The 17,910-nt window shown below is 61.6% G+C and overlaps 2 protein-coding genes across 2 annotated transcripts; one reads left to right on the top strand and one right to left on the bottom strand.

Annotated features, from left to right (window-relative positions):
- The first annotated feature begins 172 nt into the window (after positions 1-172).
- LOC113843750 (scavenger receptor cysteine-rich type 1 protein M130-like) lies at positions 173-5,700 on the top strand. Its single transcript, XM_038179689.2, has 11 exons — positions 173-347; positions 2,293-2,607; positions 2,683-2,997; positions 3,075-3,377; positions 3,485-3,805; positions 3,883-4,197; positions 4,279-4,587; positions 4,704-5,045; positions 5,161-5,313; positions 5,413-5,508; positions 5,588-5,700. The coding sequence occupies exons 1-11, from the start codon at positions 173-175 to the stop codon at positions 5,698-5,700; spliced, it is 2,757 nt and encodes a 918-aa protein (XP_038035617.2).
- A 7,078-nt stretch (positions 5,701-12,778) lies between these two features.
- Positions 12,779-17,176, bottom strand: LOC119717078 (antigen WC1.1-like). Its single transcript, XM_038179681.2, has 12 exons — positions 16,822-17,176; positions 16,368-16,688; positions 15,977-16,291; positions 15,597-15,899; positions 15,169-15,489; positions 14,777-15,091; positions 14,398-14,706; positions 13,940-14,281; positions 13,672-13,824; positions 13,475-13,570; positions 13,306-13,395; positions 12,779-13,160 (listed from the first exon to the last, which is right to left on the bottom strand). Exons 1-12 carry the CDS (start codon positions 16,871-16,873, stop codon positions 12,997-12,999), a joined length of 2,781 nt encoding a protein of 926 aa, XP_038035609.1. The 5' UTR covers positions 16,874-17,176; the 3' UTR covers positions 12,779-12,996.
- Between the last annotated feature and the right edge of the window lie 734 nt (positions 17,177-17,910).

Here is a 17,910-nt window from a genome sequence, read left to right on the forward strand (position 1 = left end):
GGGCCGCAGGGCAAAGCCCAGGGCCCAGCTCCGGGGCCTTCCTTTGGCCCCAGAGCTGCAGGCTCTCCCTGCCAGGAGAACAGGACAAGGAAAGGAAGGGCATGGCGCATCCCAGGGATGCTTCCTCTGCCCCAGCACCCCCAGCGACACCCACCCTGGGGTGAAGGGGATCATGTGCACCCTCAGCAAGCTGGGCAAGGACACCAAGGTGGGCAGGAGTGTTGATGTGCCTGAGGGCAGGAAGGCTCTGCAGAGGGACCTGGAGCGATGGGCCGAGGCCAACTGGATGAGGTTCAAGAAGGCCAAGTGCCGCGTCCTGCACGTGAGGCAAAACAACCCCGTGCAAGGCTGCAGGCTGGGGGCAGAGTGGCTGGAAAGCTGCCCGGAGGGAATGGAGCTTTCTGCAGGGTCAGGATGTCCCCCTGTGCGGGGGCAGGCTCCAGTGCATCAAGTAGTCGGTGCAGTCGGCTGACGACCACCTCCAGTGTCCTGTCGCAGAGCCCAGAGAGCAGCTGGGGCACGGCCAGCAGGACGACAGGGGGCTGCAGGGCTGGTGCTCAGGGCTCATGAGTGCAGCTTCCCACCCAACCTCTGGACAGCCTCCCTCTGGGAGCAGCTGGCTGACACCAGGGCCCTCCTTTAGGGTGGTCGCTTTGCTGCTGCTGGAGCATTGCAGGCTTCTGCATAGGAGTCAGTAAGAGAAAACAGGAGTCCCTGCCCCAGCGACAGCAGGTACAAGCAACATCAAATAGCTGCAGTTAATCAGTTTAAGCACTGACTTTGCTCTGGGGAAGCACCCTGCCTACCAGATCATATGCCCTAATACGGAAAGCAGCCTTCGAAAATGCTCCTCACAGCTCTGCCTTTCTCATTAGTGCACTGCGAGCAGCTTCTGAAAGCAAAACCTGTCCCAGCAAAAGAGGCAACAGCAGTCGCCTGTCCTTGTCCTTCCAGAACTGGACAGCAGCCTGCTCAGCCTCAAGATAGGTGGTGTTTACAAAGGCAGTAGTGAGCTGTTTCTTTCTGGGTTTTGCTGTGGGTTTTGCTGTGTCCCGGCCCTGCGGATGGTCAGTGCTGCGCTTCTGAGAGGCGCCTGCGCACCCGGCACACACTTCCTCCTGCCCCAGCACCGGGCTGCACACAGGGACACGGGCAGGGAGGGCTGGGCCCCTGCTGCTGGCCCCTTCTACAGCTGGGGGCTTCTGTGCTGGCCCCACAGCAGCGGGACCCCCCCAGCACCAAGCTACGTTCTGTGGGTACCCCTGTGCCTGCTGCGAGGGTCAGGCTGCCTTCTCCTCCTCCTCCCACTTTAGGGCTCCTTCTTTCTGCCCCCAGCTCCAGAGGCACAGGTGGCCTCTTTGGGGTCTTTCTGGGTGATGCCCAGGCCACAAGCTGTCCCTGGTGTCGGACAGGAACCTGTGCATGTGACACATTCCCCTCATGGACGGTGCTGCAAATCGGTGCCCTGAGGCTGAAGCCTCAGCTCTGAGCCTGTTGGCAGCATCCCCGCTGCTGCTCAAAGCCACGATGCTATCGCCAGCAGCGCAGGTGCCCCAGCAGCTGCGTGCAGTGAGAGCCGCTGTGTCCCTGGGAGGGGGAATCTGCCACCCCTGTGCCTGTACCACGAGCCTCTGCAGGGTCTTGAGATGTCCCTCCTGCACGTCTTGAGGCCAGCGCGGGGACCTGATTCTGCACGGTGACCCTTGGGCTTGTTCCAGGTGGGTCAATGCCCACCGACACAGGCTGAGTACTGGAGTGCTGAGGGAGGACATGATCTGGGGACAATCCTGTCCCCACGGGGACCTGCTCTCCTTGGGCACAGCCCCAACCCCAGCTCAGGGGGACACAGGAGCCAGGCAGGCTGCCTCCCCTCGGAGACATTTGGGTGCTGAGCCCCAGCGGGGAGGCGGGGGGGTGTGTGACGCCAGAAGCGGAGCCGAGTCTCATATTTGGGCACGGAGCAGGTTATTGGAGGCTGGGCCCCGGCAGGCAGCAGATAACCCTCCTGATAGCGGCTCACAAGGTGCCTGCGCCGCCCCCATTGGCTCCTGCCAGCGGGGGCTGCCTATATATCCCCCTCCCCGGTGCGGGGCTGCGTCTGGCACTGGGGGCAGGATGGTGCCTGCCAGGGCACTGGGGCTGCTCCTCTGCGTGCAGCTCTGCGGGGGTGAGTGCTGGGGCTGGCCGTGGGGCAGGGGCTGGCCATAGGCAAGCAGTGGGCAAGCAGTGGGGCAGGGAGCAGCCGTGGGGCAGGTGTCCCCCGGGCTCAGCAAGGTCCCTGGGGTTGAACAGGCAGCGGGGAGCTGCGGCTGGTGGATGGTGGCGGGCGCTGCGCCGGCCGCGTGGAGGTGAAGCACGAGGGCGAGTGGGGCTCCGTCTGCAGCTATGACTTCGACTGGGACCACCGGGTTGCCGGCGTGGTGTGCCGGCAGCTGGGCTGCGGCGCGGTGGCCCGGGCGTACGCCCCGTTTGGGCAGGGCAAGGGACGCATCTGGCTGCAAACCGTTTTCTGCCGTGGCTCTGAGGCCACCTTGCAGGACTGCTTCCACTTTGGCTGGGGCAAGCACTTCTGTGGTCATGAGTGGGACGTTGGAGTTACCTGCACAGGTGAGGTGGGGTAGTGGTGCTGGGGATGCCGTGCTGGGAACCCGAGGACAGGACTGAGACTGGTGCTCTGTACAGAGGAGGTGGAGCTGCGGCTGGTTGGTGGCAGGGGACCCTGCGAGGGGAGAGTGGAGGTGAAGTTGCAGGGACGCTGGGGCACAGTGTTGGACGACTCCTGGGACATGGAGGACGCCGAGGTGGTGTGCCAGCAGATGGGCTGTGGCTCAGCTGCTGGCGCCTACCACAGCTCCCATTTTGGACAAGAAGAAGGTCCTATTAGCTTGGGCTATGTCGACTGTAATGGGGATGAGAAGGCCCTCTGGGACTGCAAGATTCGGGGTTGGGGACCCTATACCAGACCTACTGTTTACAACAGGGCTGTGGTGTGCCAAGGTGAGTGCTGGGGACATGCGGTGCTGCAGGGAGCCCCCTCGTGCGCATCCCCCCCAGGAGCCCTCCTCTCGCGGCAGGGTTCTCCCGTCTGGCCGGAGGGGACGGCGCCTGCTCGGGGCGGCTGGAGGTGCGTCAGGGCCGGGCCTGGGCCACCGTCTGCCACGGCCACGTGGACCTCAAGGCCGCCCAGGTGGTGTGCAGGGAGCTGGGCTGCGGCACGGCAGTGGCCGTCCCCGCTGCCGGCCATTTTGGGGCAGCAACGGGGCCGCTCTGGGACGGCGCCTTTGAGTGCAACGGCAGCGAGCCACTCCTGGCCAGCTGCGCCCGGCGGCCGACCCACGGCCAGGCCTGTGCTGGCCCCGCTGCTATCGTCTGCTCACGTAAGTGCTGGGGCCGGTGTCCGGGGGGCCGGGGCAGCCCCTTGCAGCGTGGGGTGCCCCGGGGGTCCCTGCCCTGCCATCCCCCCAGCGCCCTCTCTGCGCCGCAGCCTACACCGGTTTCCGTTTGGCGGATGGCGGCTCGGGCTGCGCCGGGCGGGTGGAGGTGGAGGCGCAGGGGACATGGGGAGCGCTGTGTGCCAGCGCCTGGGACCTGAGCGACGCCCACGTCCTGTGCCGCCACCTGGGCTGCGGCCCCGCCGCCTCCCTGCCCCCAGGAGGCCATTTCGGGACGGGCACGGCCACGGGGCCGCTGCGGCGCGATGCCCTGAGCTGCAGCGGGAGCGAGCAGCACCCGGGCGAGTGCCCCGTGGCGCTGCTGGGGGAGCCCGCCTGCCCCCCTGGCCATGCCGCCGCCGTCAACTGCTCAGGTGGGTGCAGGGGCCGCGGGGACCCGTGGCAGGCGGGGAGCAGCGCCCGTCCCCACGGCACGGCCGGGCTCTTGCAGGCGCCGCTGAGCCCCTGCGGCTGCTGGACGGGGAGAGCCGGTGCGACGGGCGGCTGGAGGTGGCCACGAGCCCCGGGGCCTGGGCCCGCGTGGCTGCGGGGCCGGGGGACGACCGAGCTGCCTTGGTGGCGTGCCGGCAGCTGGGCTGCGGTGTGCCAGAGAAGGTCTACGCTGTGCCGGCCGCCAGCTCGGGCCCCATGGAGCTGCAGGAGCTGCGCTGTGCTGGCAGCGAGGAGCTCCTGGCGCAGTGCAACGCCTCGGGGCCTGCCGCAGCGCCCGGCCACAGCCCCCCAGAGGCGGCCGTCGCCTGCTCAGGTGAGTGTGCCGGGAAGGGCCACGGGTGCCCAGCGAGTGCCCAGCGGGTGCCCCCAGCCCCATGCTGGCCCTCCCGTGCAGGCAGCCAGCGGCTGAGGCTGGCGGGCGGCCCCGGGCGCTGCGCCGGCAGGGTGGAGGTGTACAGCGAGGGCACGTGGGGCACCGTGTGCCAGGACGCCTGGGACCTGCCAGATGCCGACGTCGTGTGCCGCCAGCTGGGCTGCGGGCGGGCCCTGGAGGCGCCCGGCTCGGAGCGCTTCGGGCCCAGCGTGGGGACGCTGTGGCCGGGTGCCGGGGGCTGCTCGGGGACGGAGGCGGCTCTCTGGGCCTGCCCAGCCCCGGCACGGCGTGGCTGCCGCCGGGGCGGCGGTGCCGGTGCCGTGTGCTCAGGTAGGTGAGCACTGTGATCCCTGAGCTGGGTGGGGAGCAGGCCCCGCTGCCCGTGGGGTGCGCGCTGCCCCACCTGTCCCAATGGTGCCTCGACCCCCCGTCCCCTGTTGTTGCAGGGCTGCTGCGTCTGGCGGGGGGCAGCAGCAGCTGCAGCGGGCACCTGGAGGTGCTGCGCGAGGGGACGTGGGGCCGCGTGTGCGCCAACGACACCAGCCCCGCCACAGCTGCCGTTGTCTGCCGCCAGCTGGGCTGTGGCAGCGGGGGGAGGCTGGCGGCCGTTCCCGCACAGGGCTCGGTCCCCGCCTGGCTGGGCTGGGTGCGATGCCAGGAGGGGGCCCCCTCGCTCTGGCGCTGCCCCTCGGCGCCCTGGCACCTGCAGTCCTGCGGCCCCGAGGGGGTCGCCCACATCGCCTGTGACGAGGACACCGAGGACACCAGCGGGGCCACCAGCACTGCAGGTAGCAGCTGCCGGCACGGGGGTTCTTGCCCAGGTGGCTCTGCCCGTGCCCACTGCCCCCTGCCCCTACTGCCGTGCGGATCCCGGCCTCACGCTGCCCCTCGCCATCCCTGCAGGTGCCAGCAGCAGCAGTAGCGTTGCCCCACTGACAGCAGTGTCGGGGAGCGTGCCGGTGCCCACGGTCCTGTGCGTGCTCCTGGGGACGTTGCTGGGCCTGGCCCTGGCAGCCCTGGCTGTGCAGGCACACCGCGCACGGCTGCAACGCCGAGGTGGGCACTGCCTTGGGGGTTCCCCTGGTGCCCCTTTCGGAGTCTCCATGGGCTGTGGGGAACAGTGGTCCTGCCTTTGCAGCGTGTACTTCCTTACAGACCCCGTGAAAGCCACGGATGTCGGCGCTGAGGCCGTGTACGAGGAGCTGGATTACAGCCTGATGCCCGAGTACCAGGAGGTGCCCAGCCACACAGGTGGGAGCACGGTCGTCCCCAGGGCCTGGGGCTGTCCCCATCCCTGGCCCAACACTCAGCAGCCCCTTCTCCACTGCAGGCTCCCTGTCTGATGGCTCGGGCATGAAGCTGCAGGACAACAACTGGGATGGCAATGACAAGGAGGAGAGCAACCCCAGAGAGGCCCCAGGTAGGGCAAGGGTCAATCAGTAGGGACTGCAAGGCACAGGGGACACAAGGAGAGGGGCTATGATGGAGCAGTGGTGCTGGGGAGCTGCAGGGACATGGCCCTTGCTGCTGTGTCCTCAGCCCTGGCCCCTCCTTGCCTGGTGCAGCCCTCCCGGCCCAGCCTGGGCACGGCCCCCCAGGTGGCTATGACGATGCTGCGGCCGTGCCGGAGGAGCCCCCCGCTTCCCACGGTGGGGACGCCCTGGCTCAGCCCTGTGGGGACACGGGCTATGACGACGTTTACATGGGCACCCTGGGGACAGCGCCGTGACGAGGCCATGGGGACACGGCTGCAGGAGGGGGCTCCGGCCCCAGGGATGGCTGGCCCTGCCCATGGGGTCACCCATCCCTGCCCAGCCCTCAGCACACTGCAGAAACGGCTCCATCGGCCCGCCAGCACCCGTGGCCCAATGTCACGCCAGGCTCCTTGTGAAGTTTTTCAGCATGGCCTTTCCCTTCGCAGCACTCCTTCCCATTAAAGCCCCCAAGTGCTTGGAACCTCGCTCCCAGCACCATTGTGTGTCTCTCTCTCTCTCCCGGGTCGATCGTCCATCCCTTGGGGCATGGGGCAGAGCTGGGCCCGCAGGCACATCCCCATGGCTCTGGGCACGCAGGAAGGATGGGGAAGAGCCCAGGGCCCAACCCCGGGACCTTCCTTTGGCCCCAGAGCTGCACGCTCTCCCTGCCAGGATAATGTAGAATGATAGAATCATAGCATATTCCGAGTTGGACTCGATGATCCATATGCGTCCCTTCCAACTTCTTCCACCACACAGGTCTGTTATAAGTTGTCCCCTTAATTTTTCAGAGAGCATTGTATTAACCATAGAAAGGAATTTATGGAGTAAGCCAACAGCATGCAAAACTGCGCTGGGCGGCAGGGGAGTCTCAGCTCCGCCAACGGAACGGATCTCACCCCTGCCAGGGTCCCTTTTTCTATCTTGGTAATTCCAGGATTACGCAGCACATCCTGGTATATTCTGCGCCTGCGCGCACTGTTGCTAGGGGGTCATCTCTGTCCCTCTGGTGGTCGTGAAGATGGAGGCCGTAGTCTTCCTGGGCCTTGTAGTTCAGCTTCTTTTTTTATTTGGTCATGTTGGCCCAGCGTGAGACGGGAAGGCAGGATGTTGATACACTAGTTTAGCAACAAGACAATGAACAAACATTTATTGTGTATTACAAGGTCTACCCTAGTTTTTGGCCATGTGAGTAAACGCACAGTCCGTGCACTGCTTAAACTCCGACAGGCCTGGTGCCGTGACTGCTTCCCTTGGGAGCCTGTTCCAGTGATTGACCCCCCTCTCGGTGAAGAACCTCTTCCTGATGTGCAGCCTAAACCTCCCCTGCCTCAGCCTGACACCATTCCCGCGGGTCCTATCACTGGTGATTAAGGAGAATAGGTCAGCGCCTGCCCCTCCACTCCCCCTCGTGAGGAAGCTGTAGACCACGATGAGGTCCCCCCTCAGCCTCCTCTCCTCCAGGCTGAACAGGCCCAGTGCCCTCAGCCGCTCCTCATACACCTTCCCCTCTCGGCCCTTCACCATTTTGTTGCCCTCCTCTGGACACTCTCCAGCAGTTTCATGTCCTTCTTGTCCTGTGGTGCCCAGCACTGCATGCAGTGCTTGAGGTGAGGCCGCACCAGCGCAGAGCAGAGCGGCACCAGCACCCCCCTCGACCGACTGGCGATGCCGTGCTTGATGCACCCCAAGGTATTGGCCCTCCTGGCTGCCAGGGCACACTGCTGGCTCATATTCAGCTTGCTGTCTGTTATAAATGGCTCAGGATTCAAATTAGGATTAAATAAAAAAATAGGATTTATTAAAAGAATATAAAGGAATAGAGGTAAGCAAACAGCGCTGGGTGCACCGGGAGTCTCTGCTCCACCAGGACGCACACCAGTTACATCAAGCAGCTGATTTTTATGCACCTAGACTAATACATATTCATTACTACTTCTAAAAAAGTAGATTATTATAATTAGCTTCCGGGGTCCAGTTCCTCCTACTGGAGCATGCGCATCAGTCTCCTCTGGGGGTCTCTAGGGGTCTTTCATGCTGAAGGCTCGTAGTCTTCCTCTCACCCTTTGTACTTACTCGGCACTATTCCAAGTTTATGGAACACTCTCTGTACACTCTCCGCAGGTCTTGTCTCCCAACCGTCCTTCAGCTTCTTTTTTCTTCCTCTTAATCTCTTGGCCCCCCCTGGCCAGATACCAAGGATCTCATAACAGTCACCAGCAGTCACCAGTTATTATCAGTTGTTCTGAAACTCCCAAACAGGTTGACGACTCACAAGCAATTAAAACATTCTTTCCCAGCTATTTACAGACACATCTATAGCAGTGTTAAGTTAATCTCGAGGAAGACAGGAAAAAAGGCTGTAACTGTTAGAACTAGAAGTCAGGAATAACAAAAGCAAACAGGTTCATAAATTTAAGGAGTGTTTTCTGAAGACTTGATAAATTGACTAGAATGAGGGGGAGACTGGGACACACTGCATCTGTGGTTCAAGAACTAAATTGCCAGTGCAGGGCCCAGAGGCAGACAGGATTCAAACAGAATTGTTCTTTATGGACACGAATTTATGGACACGAATTTATGGACACGAATTGGAATTGTTAAAACATTCCTCACAATCCCTTATCTTCTTTTTAATATCCCCAATTCGTGTCTCTTCTGTTAATAATAATTGGATTTCATCAGTTTGTTCTTGAAGGGTCCAATTCTTAAGCATCATAATTGACATATTCCTTTTTTTTTTTAATGAAGTTATTACCAATGTACTATTTATCACCTGGTGTACTAATAATGTAAGACAAGGTATCATACAAGGTATAAACAATAACATCTTTACACCACATCACAATAAAAATAACACTCTTTTAACCCATGGTCCACCAGGCAGCCATAAAAATAAATCCCATTCCATATCCTTCCAGGTTTGTGTTTGCTCGCTCACCTCCCCCCTCTCCTTCTCTGGGATGGGAGAGAGAAATGGGAAAGTGAAGCCTGTGAGTTGAGATAAAAACAAGTAGATAATAACAATAATAATAATAACAATAATGATTATAATAGTACTACTAGTAATAATGTGTACGAAACAAGTGATGCACAATGCAATTGCTCACCACCTGCTGTCCGATGCCCAACCTAACCCCGAGCAGTCCGGCCCTCCTCCCAGCCTGCCTGCTAGCAGGACAGTGAGAAGCTGAATTTGGCTTGGTCCTTGGCTTGATGTAAGCACTGCTCTGTAACAATTAAAAACAATTAAAACATCAGCATATTATTAACATTCTTCTCATCCTAAACCAGAACATAACATTCTATTAGCTACTAGGAATAGTATTAGCTACTACTCTTTTTATCAATCTTTAAACAGCAATTACTAAAGCTAAATTTTCCACAGACTTCTCCTTCTTGTGCTAGTAAATAATCCAAAGCTAGGCAATTTTGATACAAAGCAGTTCTCATCTTTATAACTATTTCTATTACAGCTAATAACCTAATTATTCTATTAAGTATATATACTGGGGTCCTATAGTCCCACGATCTGTCTTCTGCCCACGTATCTGGATCATAATAGGCAAACACCTTCAGGGTTGATTCAGGCTTGTGTTACCGTTCGGCCTGTCAGGGTGATCCAGCTCCTGGAAAACGAATCACAATTTTATATAGGTAAAAAAAAAGGGTTTTATGTTATTTTCTCAGGACAACCTGACCTTAGTGGGGGAGAAGTCCAGTCGAGGCCCTCTCACTCGGCAGTCAATACCCATAGGGGTTGCTTCCCTCGGTAGACCATACACACCGCAGTGGAGGGTCCTGCCCTGGTCTTGCCTTCTCCCTTTCCTCCCTTCAGGCTTGTCCCCTTTATTTGGCATCCTTAATTCATGCAGAGCCTCGTTGCCAGAATATTAGTTCTTCCTTAGCATGAGTTTCAGTTTCCCAGGAGTGGACTCAACCCTCCAAGTTTCAGTAGTTACTGGTCCTTTTATTCTGGATGCATGGGTCCCTTTCTGCAGTTCTCACAGCTGTTTCAGTAGTCAGTAAAACAAGGTACAGTCCCTCACACCCATGCCCTTGAGCCAAAAGCAAAAAGTCAATAGCAGCTTGATCCTGTAAGAGCGCATGTTGCAGACTATTTTGATCTGGTAACATCTCCTCAAGTATCTCTGTCATGGCATAGGCTTGCTTCTTGGCCCAGCATACCAATTTTTCTAAGTTGTTACGTGCAGCCGCAGATGCCACTCCAAGCACTAAAATTGCCAATGCTGCTCTAGCTGCAACCCCACACAATTCAACATTATCATTGCTATCCGGTGCAAGCAATGCCCATTTATGTCTGGTGATCTCATGCAACTGTAACAAGCTAGGAGCAAATACCATGAGTTTATCTAAGTAACATGGACATCTGATAGCATTTGCAGGGATACCATGCCAGGCCCCATCCCCACAAATCAGAAGCACATCAGGAGGCAAGGCCAAAGCTGTACAATTGTTCCAAACACTGTAGTTGTTACCCCTTGTCTCCATGCTATAAACTCCTAAACCCTGCTTAGCAGCATCATTGTAATCACAGGTGTTATTTGTGTTTTTGTACTGGTATGGCCCTTTCCCAGTTCCTGTAGCAGGATTCATCTGATAGCCACGGCTACGTTCACATTTGTAGCCACCTTTCAGATTGATACAGATTTGACTACAGATACCAGGGTTTTGACATTCATCAATTCCACAGTTTCTCTTTTCTACAAAGTCAAACCCAGCTGGACAGTCACATTCATTTATGTTGCATTCCTTCAGGGGCTCATCACCCCAGTCTCTGCCCACTCCCTTGCAGAGAGTACGGACCCAGGGATCGGAACTCTGCACTCGCTTTGCAGCAACGCTGCGTCTCACTCACACAGCACACTCGCACACAGAGGCCTCCAGCACATCTCATTCATACCACAGGAATATAATTTAGAATGATAACCAACCAAACAAGTATTGTCTCTGACCAGCAGAAACAACGGCGCACAGCGTAGTGTCATTGTAGCCACGCTTAGCTTTGCATCTACTCGCAAGAATGTGCTCAGTGCTGCACAGTAGCAAGAAGAACCGCGGTGTGTGGCCACTCATTGCAAATGGTAGAGGATCAAATCCAGGCAGTGACAAACTCGTGCTCCTCCCAGCTGACGGGAGATCCTCAGAAACAACTCGGCCTCGGGCAGTGCTGTGGCACCTCCATAGTGTGAGGGTCAGCAGCAAATTGGCTTTTATGGGGAGGGAAGGGAAGGGAAGGGAAGGGAAGGGAAGGGAAGGGAAGGGAAGGGAAGGGAAGGGAAGGGAAGGGAAGGGAAGGGAAGGGAAGGGAAGGGAAGGGAAGGGAAGGGAAGGGAAGGGAAGGGAAGGGAAGGGAAGGGAAGGGAAGGGAAGGGAAGGGAAGGGCCAGCGGAGTGATTGTTCCTCTCTACTCAGCCCTGGAGAGGCTGGAACTCCAAAATTGTGTTCAGTTTTGTGCCCCTCACTACCAGAAGGACAGGGAGGTGCTGGAACATGTCCAGAGAAGGGCAGCAGAGCTGTTGAAGTGTCTAGAGAACAACTGTTATGAGGAGCAGCTGAGAGCCACTGAAAGAGGCCTGGAGAAAACGAGGCTCAGGGGTCACCTTATCATGCTCTTGAAATACCTTAAGGGAAGTTGTAGGGAGTGGGGGTCCGGCTCTTTTCTAAACACATTGGGTGAGCCAAACTGGCCAGAGGGACACTGCATCCTACATGACATCATGCTAAACAATAAAAAGGGAGAGGGTTGGCTGGGGGGACACTGCTGCCTGGGGACAGGCTGGGCTTCAGTCAGAGCACAGTGAGCAATTGCTCTGTGCACCACCTGTTTCAAATCTGTATACTTATTTATTTACTGCTATCATCATCATTATTTTCCCTTCACTTTGTGTCCTATTTAAGTGTCTCATGACAGTAACCCATGACTTTAACCTATTGTTTATTTTTCCTCAGTTCTCTGCCCCATCCCACTTGGGCAGGGGAGGGGAGCCACTGAAGGGCTCTGTGGTACTCAGCTGCTGCTGGGTTAAACGACAGCAACCTGTGCCAAGTCAAGCAGCTGTGCTGGAAATTACCAATCACAACCATCATCTGAGAAAAGGAAGAAGCAAAACCCAGAAAGAAACAGCTCACTACTGCCCTTGTAAGCACCAAGTATCTTGAGGTTTAGCAGGCTGCTCTCTGGTCCAGGAAGGACAAGGGCAGGCGACTGCTGTTGCCTCTTTTGCTGGGACAGGTTTTGCTTTCAGAAACTACTCACAGTGCACTAATGACTACATTCTGTTCTAATAGTTCCAATAGTTCCATGTCCTTCTTGTAGTGGGGGCCCGAGAGCATAACACAGTATTCAAGGTGTGGCCTCACCAGGACTAAGTACAGGGGGACCATCACTTCCCTCGCCCTGCTGGTCACACCACTTCTGACACTAGCCCGGATGCTGTTGGCCCTCTTGGCCACCTGAGCACACCGCTGGCTCCTGTTCAGCCTCCTGCCAACCAATCCCCCCAGCTCCCTTCCCTCCGGGCAGCTTTCCAGCCACTCTGCCCCCAGCCTGCAGCCTTGCACAGGGTTGTTGTGCCCCATGTGCAGGACGCGGCACTTGGCCTTCTTGAACCTCGTCCAGTTGGCCTCGGCCCATTGCTCCAGGTCCCTCTGCAGAGCCTTCCTGCCCCCAGGCACATCAACACTCCTGCCCACCTTGGTGTACTCGGCCAGCTTGATGACGGTGCACAATATCCCCTCACACCAGGACAGGTGGTGCTGGGAATACTGGGGCAGAGGAGGAATCCATGGGACGCGCCGTGCCCTTCCCTTATCCTGTTCTCCTGACAGGGAGAGTGTGCAGCTCTGCGGCCAAAGGAAGGTCCTGGGGCTGGGCCCTGGGCTCTTCCCCATCCTTCCTGCCTGCCCAGAGCCATGGGGATGTGCCTGTAGGCCCAGCTCTACGCCATGGCCCTGAGGGATGGACGATGGACCCAGGAGAGAGAGAGACACACACAATGGTGCAAAGAGCAAGGTTCCAAGCACTTGGGGGATTTAATGGGAAGGAGTGCTGTGAAGGGAAAGGCCATGCTGAAAAACTTCATAAGGAGCCTGGCGTGACATTGGGCCACGGGTGCGGGCGGGCCAATGGAGCCGTTTCTGCAGCGTGCTGAGGGCTGGGCAGGGACGGGTGACCCCATGGGCAGGGCCAGCCCTCCCTGGGGCCGGAGACCCTTCTAGCAGCCGTGTCCCCAGGGCCTCCTCACGGCGCTGTCCCCAGGGTGCCCACATCAACGTCGTCATAGCCCGTGTCCCCGCGGGGCTGCGCCGGGGCGTCCCCACCATGGGGAGCGGGGGGCTCCTCCAGCACGGCTGCAGCATCGTCGTAGCCATCCGGGGGGCCGTGCCCAGGCTGGGCTGGGGGGGCTGCGTCAGGCAAGGAGGGGCCGGGGCTGAGGACGCAGCCTCAAGGGCTGTGTGCCCTCATCTCCCCAGCACCACTGCTCCGTCATAGCCCCTCTCCTTGGGTCCCCTGTGCTTTGCAGTTCCTACTGATTGCCCCTTCCCCTACCTGGGGCCTCTCTGGGGTTGCTCTCCTCCTTGTCATTGCCATCCCAGTTGTTGTCCTGCATCTTCATTCCCGAGCCCTCGGACAGGGAGCCTGCAGTGGAGAAGGGACTGCTGAGTGTTGGGCCAGGGATGGGGACAGCCCCAGGCCCTGGGGACGACTGTGCTCCCACCTGTGTGGCTGGGCACCTCCTGGTACTCGGGCATCAGGCTGTAATCCAGCTCCTCGTACACAGCCTCAGCACCGATATCCGTGGCTTTCACGGGGTCTGTAAGGAAGTACACGCTGCAACAGCATGACCCACTGTTCCTCACAGCCCCATGGAGACTCCGAAAGGGGCACCAGGGGAACCCCCAAGGCAGTGCCCACCTCGGCGTTGCAGCCGTGCGCGGTGTGCCTGCACAGCCAGGGCTGCCAGGGCCAGGCCCAGCAACGTCCCCAGGAGCACGCACAGGACCGTGGGCACCGGCACGCTCCCCGACACTGCTGTCAGTGGGGCAACGCTGCTGCTGCTGCTGGCACCTGCAGGGATGGCGAGGGGCAGCGTGAGGCCGGGATCCGCACGGCAGTAGGGGCAGGGGCAGGAGGCAGGGGGCAGAACCACCTGGGCAAGAACCCCCGTGCCGGCAGCTGCTACCTGCAGTGCTGGTGGCCCCGCTCGTGTCCTCGGTGTCCTCGTCACAGGCGATGTGGGCGACCCCCTCGGGGCCGCAGGACTGCAGGTGCCAGGGCGCCGAGGGGCAGCGCCAGAGCGAGGGGGCCCCCTCCTGGCATCGCACCCAGCCCAGCCAGGCGGGGACCGAGCCCTGTGCGGGGACGGCCGCCAGCCTCCCCCCGCTGCCACAGCCCAGCTGGCGGCAGACAACGGCAGCTGTGGCGGGGCTGGTGTCGTTGGCGCACACGCGGCCCCACGTCCCCTCGCGCAGCACCTCCAGGTGCCCGCTGCAGCTGCTGCTGCCCCCCGCCAGACGCAGCAGCCCTGCAACAACAGGGGACGGGGGGTCGAGGCACCATTGGGACAGGTGGGGCAGCGCGCACCCCACGGGCAGTGGGGCCTGCTCCCCACCCAGCTCAGGGATCACAGTGCTCACCTACCTGAGCACACGGCACCGGCACCGCCGCCCCGGCGGCAGCCACGCCGTGCCGGGGCTGGGCAGGCCCAGAGAGCCGCCTCCGTCCCCGAGCAGCCCCCGGCACCCGGCCACAGCGTCCCCACGCCGGGCCCGAAGCGCTCCGAGCCGGGCGCCTCCAGGGCCCGCCCGCAGCCCAGCTGGCGGCACACGACGTCGGCATCTGGCAGGTCCCAGGCGTCCTGGCACACGGTGCCCCACGTGCCCTCGCTGTACACCTCCACCCTGCCAGCGCAGCGCCCGGGGCCGCCCGCCAGCCTCAGCCGCTGGCTGCCTGCACGGGAGGGCCAGCATGGGGCTGGGGGCACCCGCTGGGCACCCGCGGCCCTTCCCGGCGCACTCACCTGAGCAGGCGACGGCCGCCTCTGGGGGGCTGTGGCCGGGCGCTGCGGCAGGCCCCGAGGCGTTGCACTGCGCCAGGAGCTCCTCGCTGCCAGCACAGCGCAGCTCCTGCAGCTCCACGGGGCCCGAGCTGGCGGCCGTCACAGCATAGACCTTCTCTGGCACACCGCAGCCCAGCTGCCGGCACGCCACCGAGGCAGCTCGGTCGTCCCCCGGCCCCGCAGCCACACGGGCCCAGGCCCCGGGGCTCGTGGCCACCTCCAGCCGCCCGTCGCACCGGCTCTCCCCGTCCAGCAGCCGCAGGGGCTCAGCGGCGCCTGCAAGAGCCCAGCCGTGCCGTGGGGACGGGCGCTGCTCCCCGCCTGCCACGGGTCCCCGCGGCCCCTGCACCCACCTGAGCAGTTGACGGTGGCGGCATGGCCAGGGGGGCAGGCGGGCTCCCCCAGCAGCGCCACGGGGCACTCGCCCGGGTGCCGCTCGCTCCCGCTGCAGCTCAGGGCATCGCGCCGCAGCGGCCCCGTGGCCGTGCCCGTCCCGAAATGGCCTCCTGGGGGCAGGGATGCGGCGGGGCCGCAGCCCAGGTGGCGGCACAGGACGTGGGCGTCGCGCAGGTCCCAGGCGCTGGCACACAGCGCTCCCCATGTCCCCTGCGCCTCCACCTCCACCCGCCCGGCGCAGCCCGAGCCGCCATCCGCCAAACGGAAACCGGTGTAGGCTGCGGCGCAGAGAGGGCGCTGGGGGGATGGCAGGGCAGGGACCCCCGGGGCACCCCACGCTGCAAGGGGCTGCCCCGGCCCCCAAGACACCGGCCCCAGCACTTACGTGAGCAGACGATAGCAGCGGGGCCAGCACAGGCCTGGCCGTGGGTCGGCCGCCGGGCGCAGCTGGCCAGGAGTGGCTCGCTGCCGTTGCACTCAAAGGCGCCGTCCCAGAGCGGCCCCGTTGCTGCCCCAAAATGGCCGGCAGCGGGGACGGCCACTGCCGTGCCACAGCCCAGCTCCCTGCACACCACCTGGGCGGCCTTGAGGTCCACGTGGCCGTGGCAGACGGTGGCCCAGGCCCGGCCCTGACGCACCTCCAGCCGCCCCGAGCAGGCGCCGTCCCCTCCGGCCAGACGGGAGAACCCTGCCGCGAGAGGAGGGCTCCTGGGGGGGATGCGCACGAGGGGGCTCCCTGCAGCACCGCATGTCCCCAGCACTCACCTTGGCACACCACAGCAGTATCATAGTCATGAGGGCCGTGGTATGGTCCCCAGCCTTGAATCTTGCAGTCCCAGAGGGCCTTCTCTGTCCCATTGCAGTCGACAAAGCCCAAGCTGATAGAACCTTCTGCTTGGCCAAAGCGGGAACTGGGGTAGGCGCCAACAGCCGAACCGCAGCCCATCTGCTGGCACACTACCTCAGCATCCTCTATGTCCCAGGCATCATCTGCCACCGTGCCCCACTGACCCCGCAGCTTCACCTCTACTCTCCCCTCGCAGGGTCCCCTGCCAGCCGCCAGCCTCAGCTCCAGCTCCTCTGCACCGGGTACAGGACTCAGTCCTGGACTTGGGAATCCCAACACAGCATCCCCAGCACCAGCACTGCGACTCACCTGTGCAGGTCACCCCCACGTCCCACTCATGACCACAGAAGTGGTTGCCCCAGCCGAAATGAGGGCAGTTCTCCAGTGTAGCTTCTGTTCCAAGGCAGAAGATTGGGTGCAGCCAGATGCGTCCCTTGCCCTGCCCAAACGGAGCGTACGGGGACGCCCGGGCCACCGCGCCACAGCCCAGCTGCCGGCACACGACGCCGGCGCCCCGGTGGTCCCAGTCGAAGTCGTAGCTGCAGACGGAGCCCCACTCGCCCTCGTGCTTCACCTCCACGCGGCCGGCGCAGCGCCCGCCGCCATCCACCAGCCGCAGCTCCCCGCTGCCTGTGGGCAACCCCAGGGACCTTGCTGAGCCTGGGGGACGCCTGCCCCACGGCTGCTCCTTTCCCCACAGCTTCCCATGGCCATCTCCTGCCCCACTGCTTGCCCCTGCCCCACAGCCAGCCCAAGCACTCACCCCCACAGAGCTGCACGCAGAGGAGCAGCCCCAGTGCCCTGGCAGGCACCATCCTGCCCCCAGTGCCAGACGCAGCCCCGCACCGGGGAGGGGGATATATAGGCAGCCCCCGCTGGCAGGAGCCAATGGGGGCGGCGCAGGCACCTTGTGAGCCGCTATCAGGAGGGTTATCTGCTGCCTGCCGGGGCCCAGCCTCCAATAACCTGCTCCGTGCCCAAATATGAGACTCGGCTCCGCTTCTGGCGTCACGCACCCCCCCGCCTCCCTGCTGGGGCTCAGCACCCAAATGTCCCCGAGGGGAGGCAGCCAGCCTGACTCCTGTGTCCCCCTGAGCTGGGGTTGGGGCTGTGCCCGAGGAGAGCAGGTCCCCGTGGGGACACAGTTATCCCCAGCTTGGGGTCCTCCCTCAGAACATGGCCTCCCTCAGCAGCCCAGTACACAGCCAGTATTGGGGGGGGCCTTGACCCACCTGGAACATGCCCAAGGGTCACCGTGCAGAATCAGGTCCCCGCGCTGGCCTCAAGACGTGCAGGAGGGACATCTCAAGACCCTGCAGAGGCTCGTGGTACAGGCACAGGGGTGGCAGATTCCCCCTCTCAGGGACACAGCGGCTCTCACTGCACGCAGCTGCTGGGGCACCTGCGCTGCTGGCGATAGCATCGTGGCTTTGAGCAGCAGCGGGGATGCTGCCAATGGGCTCAGAGCTGAGGCTTCGGGCTCAGAGCTGAGGCTTCAGCCTCAGGGCACCGATTTGCAGCACCGTCCATGAGGGGAACGTGTCACATGCACAGGTTCCTGTCCGACACCAGGGACAGCTTGTGGCCTGGGCATCACCCAGAAAGACCCCAAAGAGGCCACCTGTGCCTCTGGAGCTGGGGGCAGAAAGAAGGAGCCCTAAAGTGGGAGGAGGAGGAGAAGGCAGCCTGACCCTCGCAGCAGGCACAGGGGTACCCACAGAACGTAGCTTGGTGCTGGAGGGTCTCACTGCTACAGGGCCAGCACAGAAGCCCCCAGCTGTAGAAGGGGCCAGCAGCAGGGGCCCAGCCCTCCCTGCCCGTGTCCCTGTGTGCAGCCCGGTGCTGGGGCAGG

This window comes from Anas platyrhynchos, chromosome 5, assembly GCF_047663525.1.
Source record: "Anas platyrhynchos isolate ZD024472 breed Pekin duck chromosome 5, IASCAAS_PekinDuck_T2T, whole genome shotgun sequence".
NCBI lineage: Eukaryota > Metazoa > Chordata > Aves > Anseriformes > Anatidae > Anas > Anas platyrhynchos.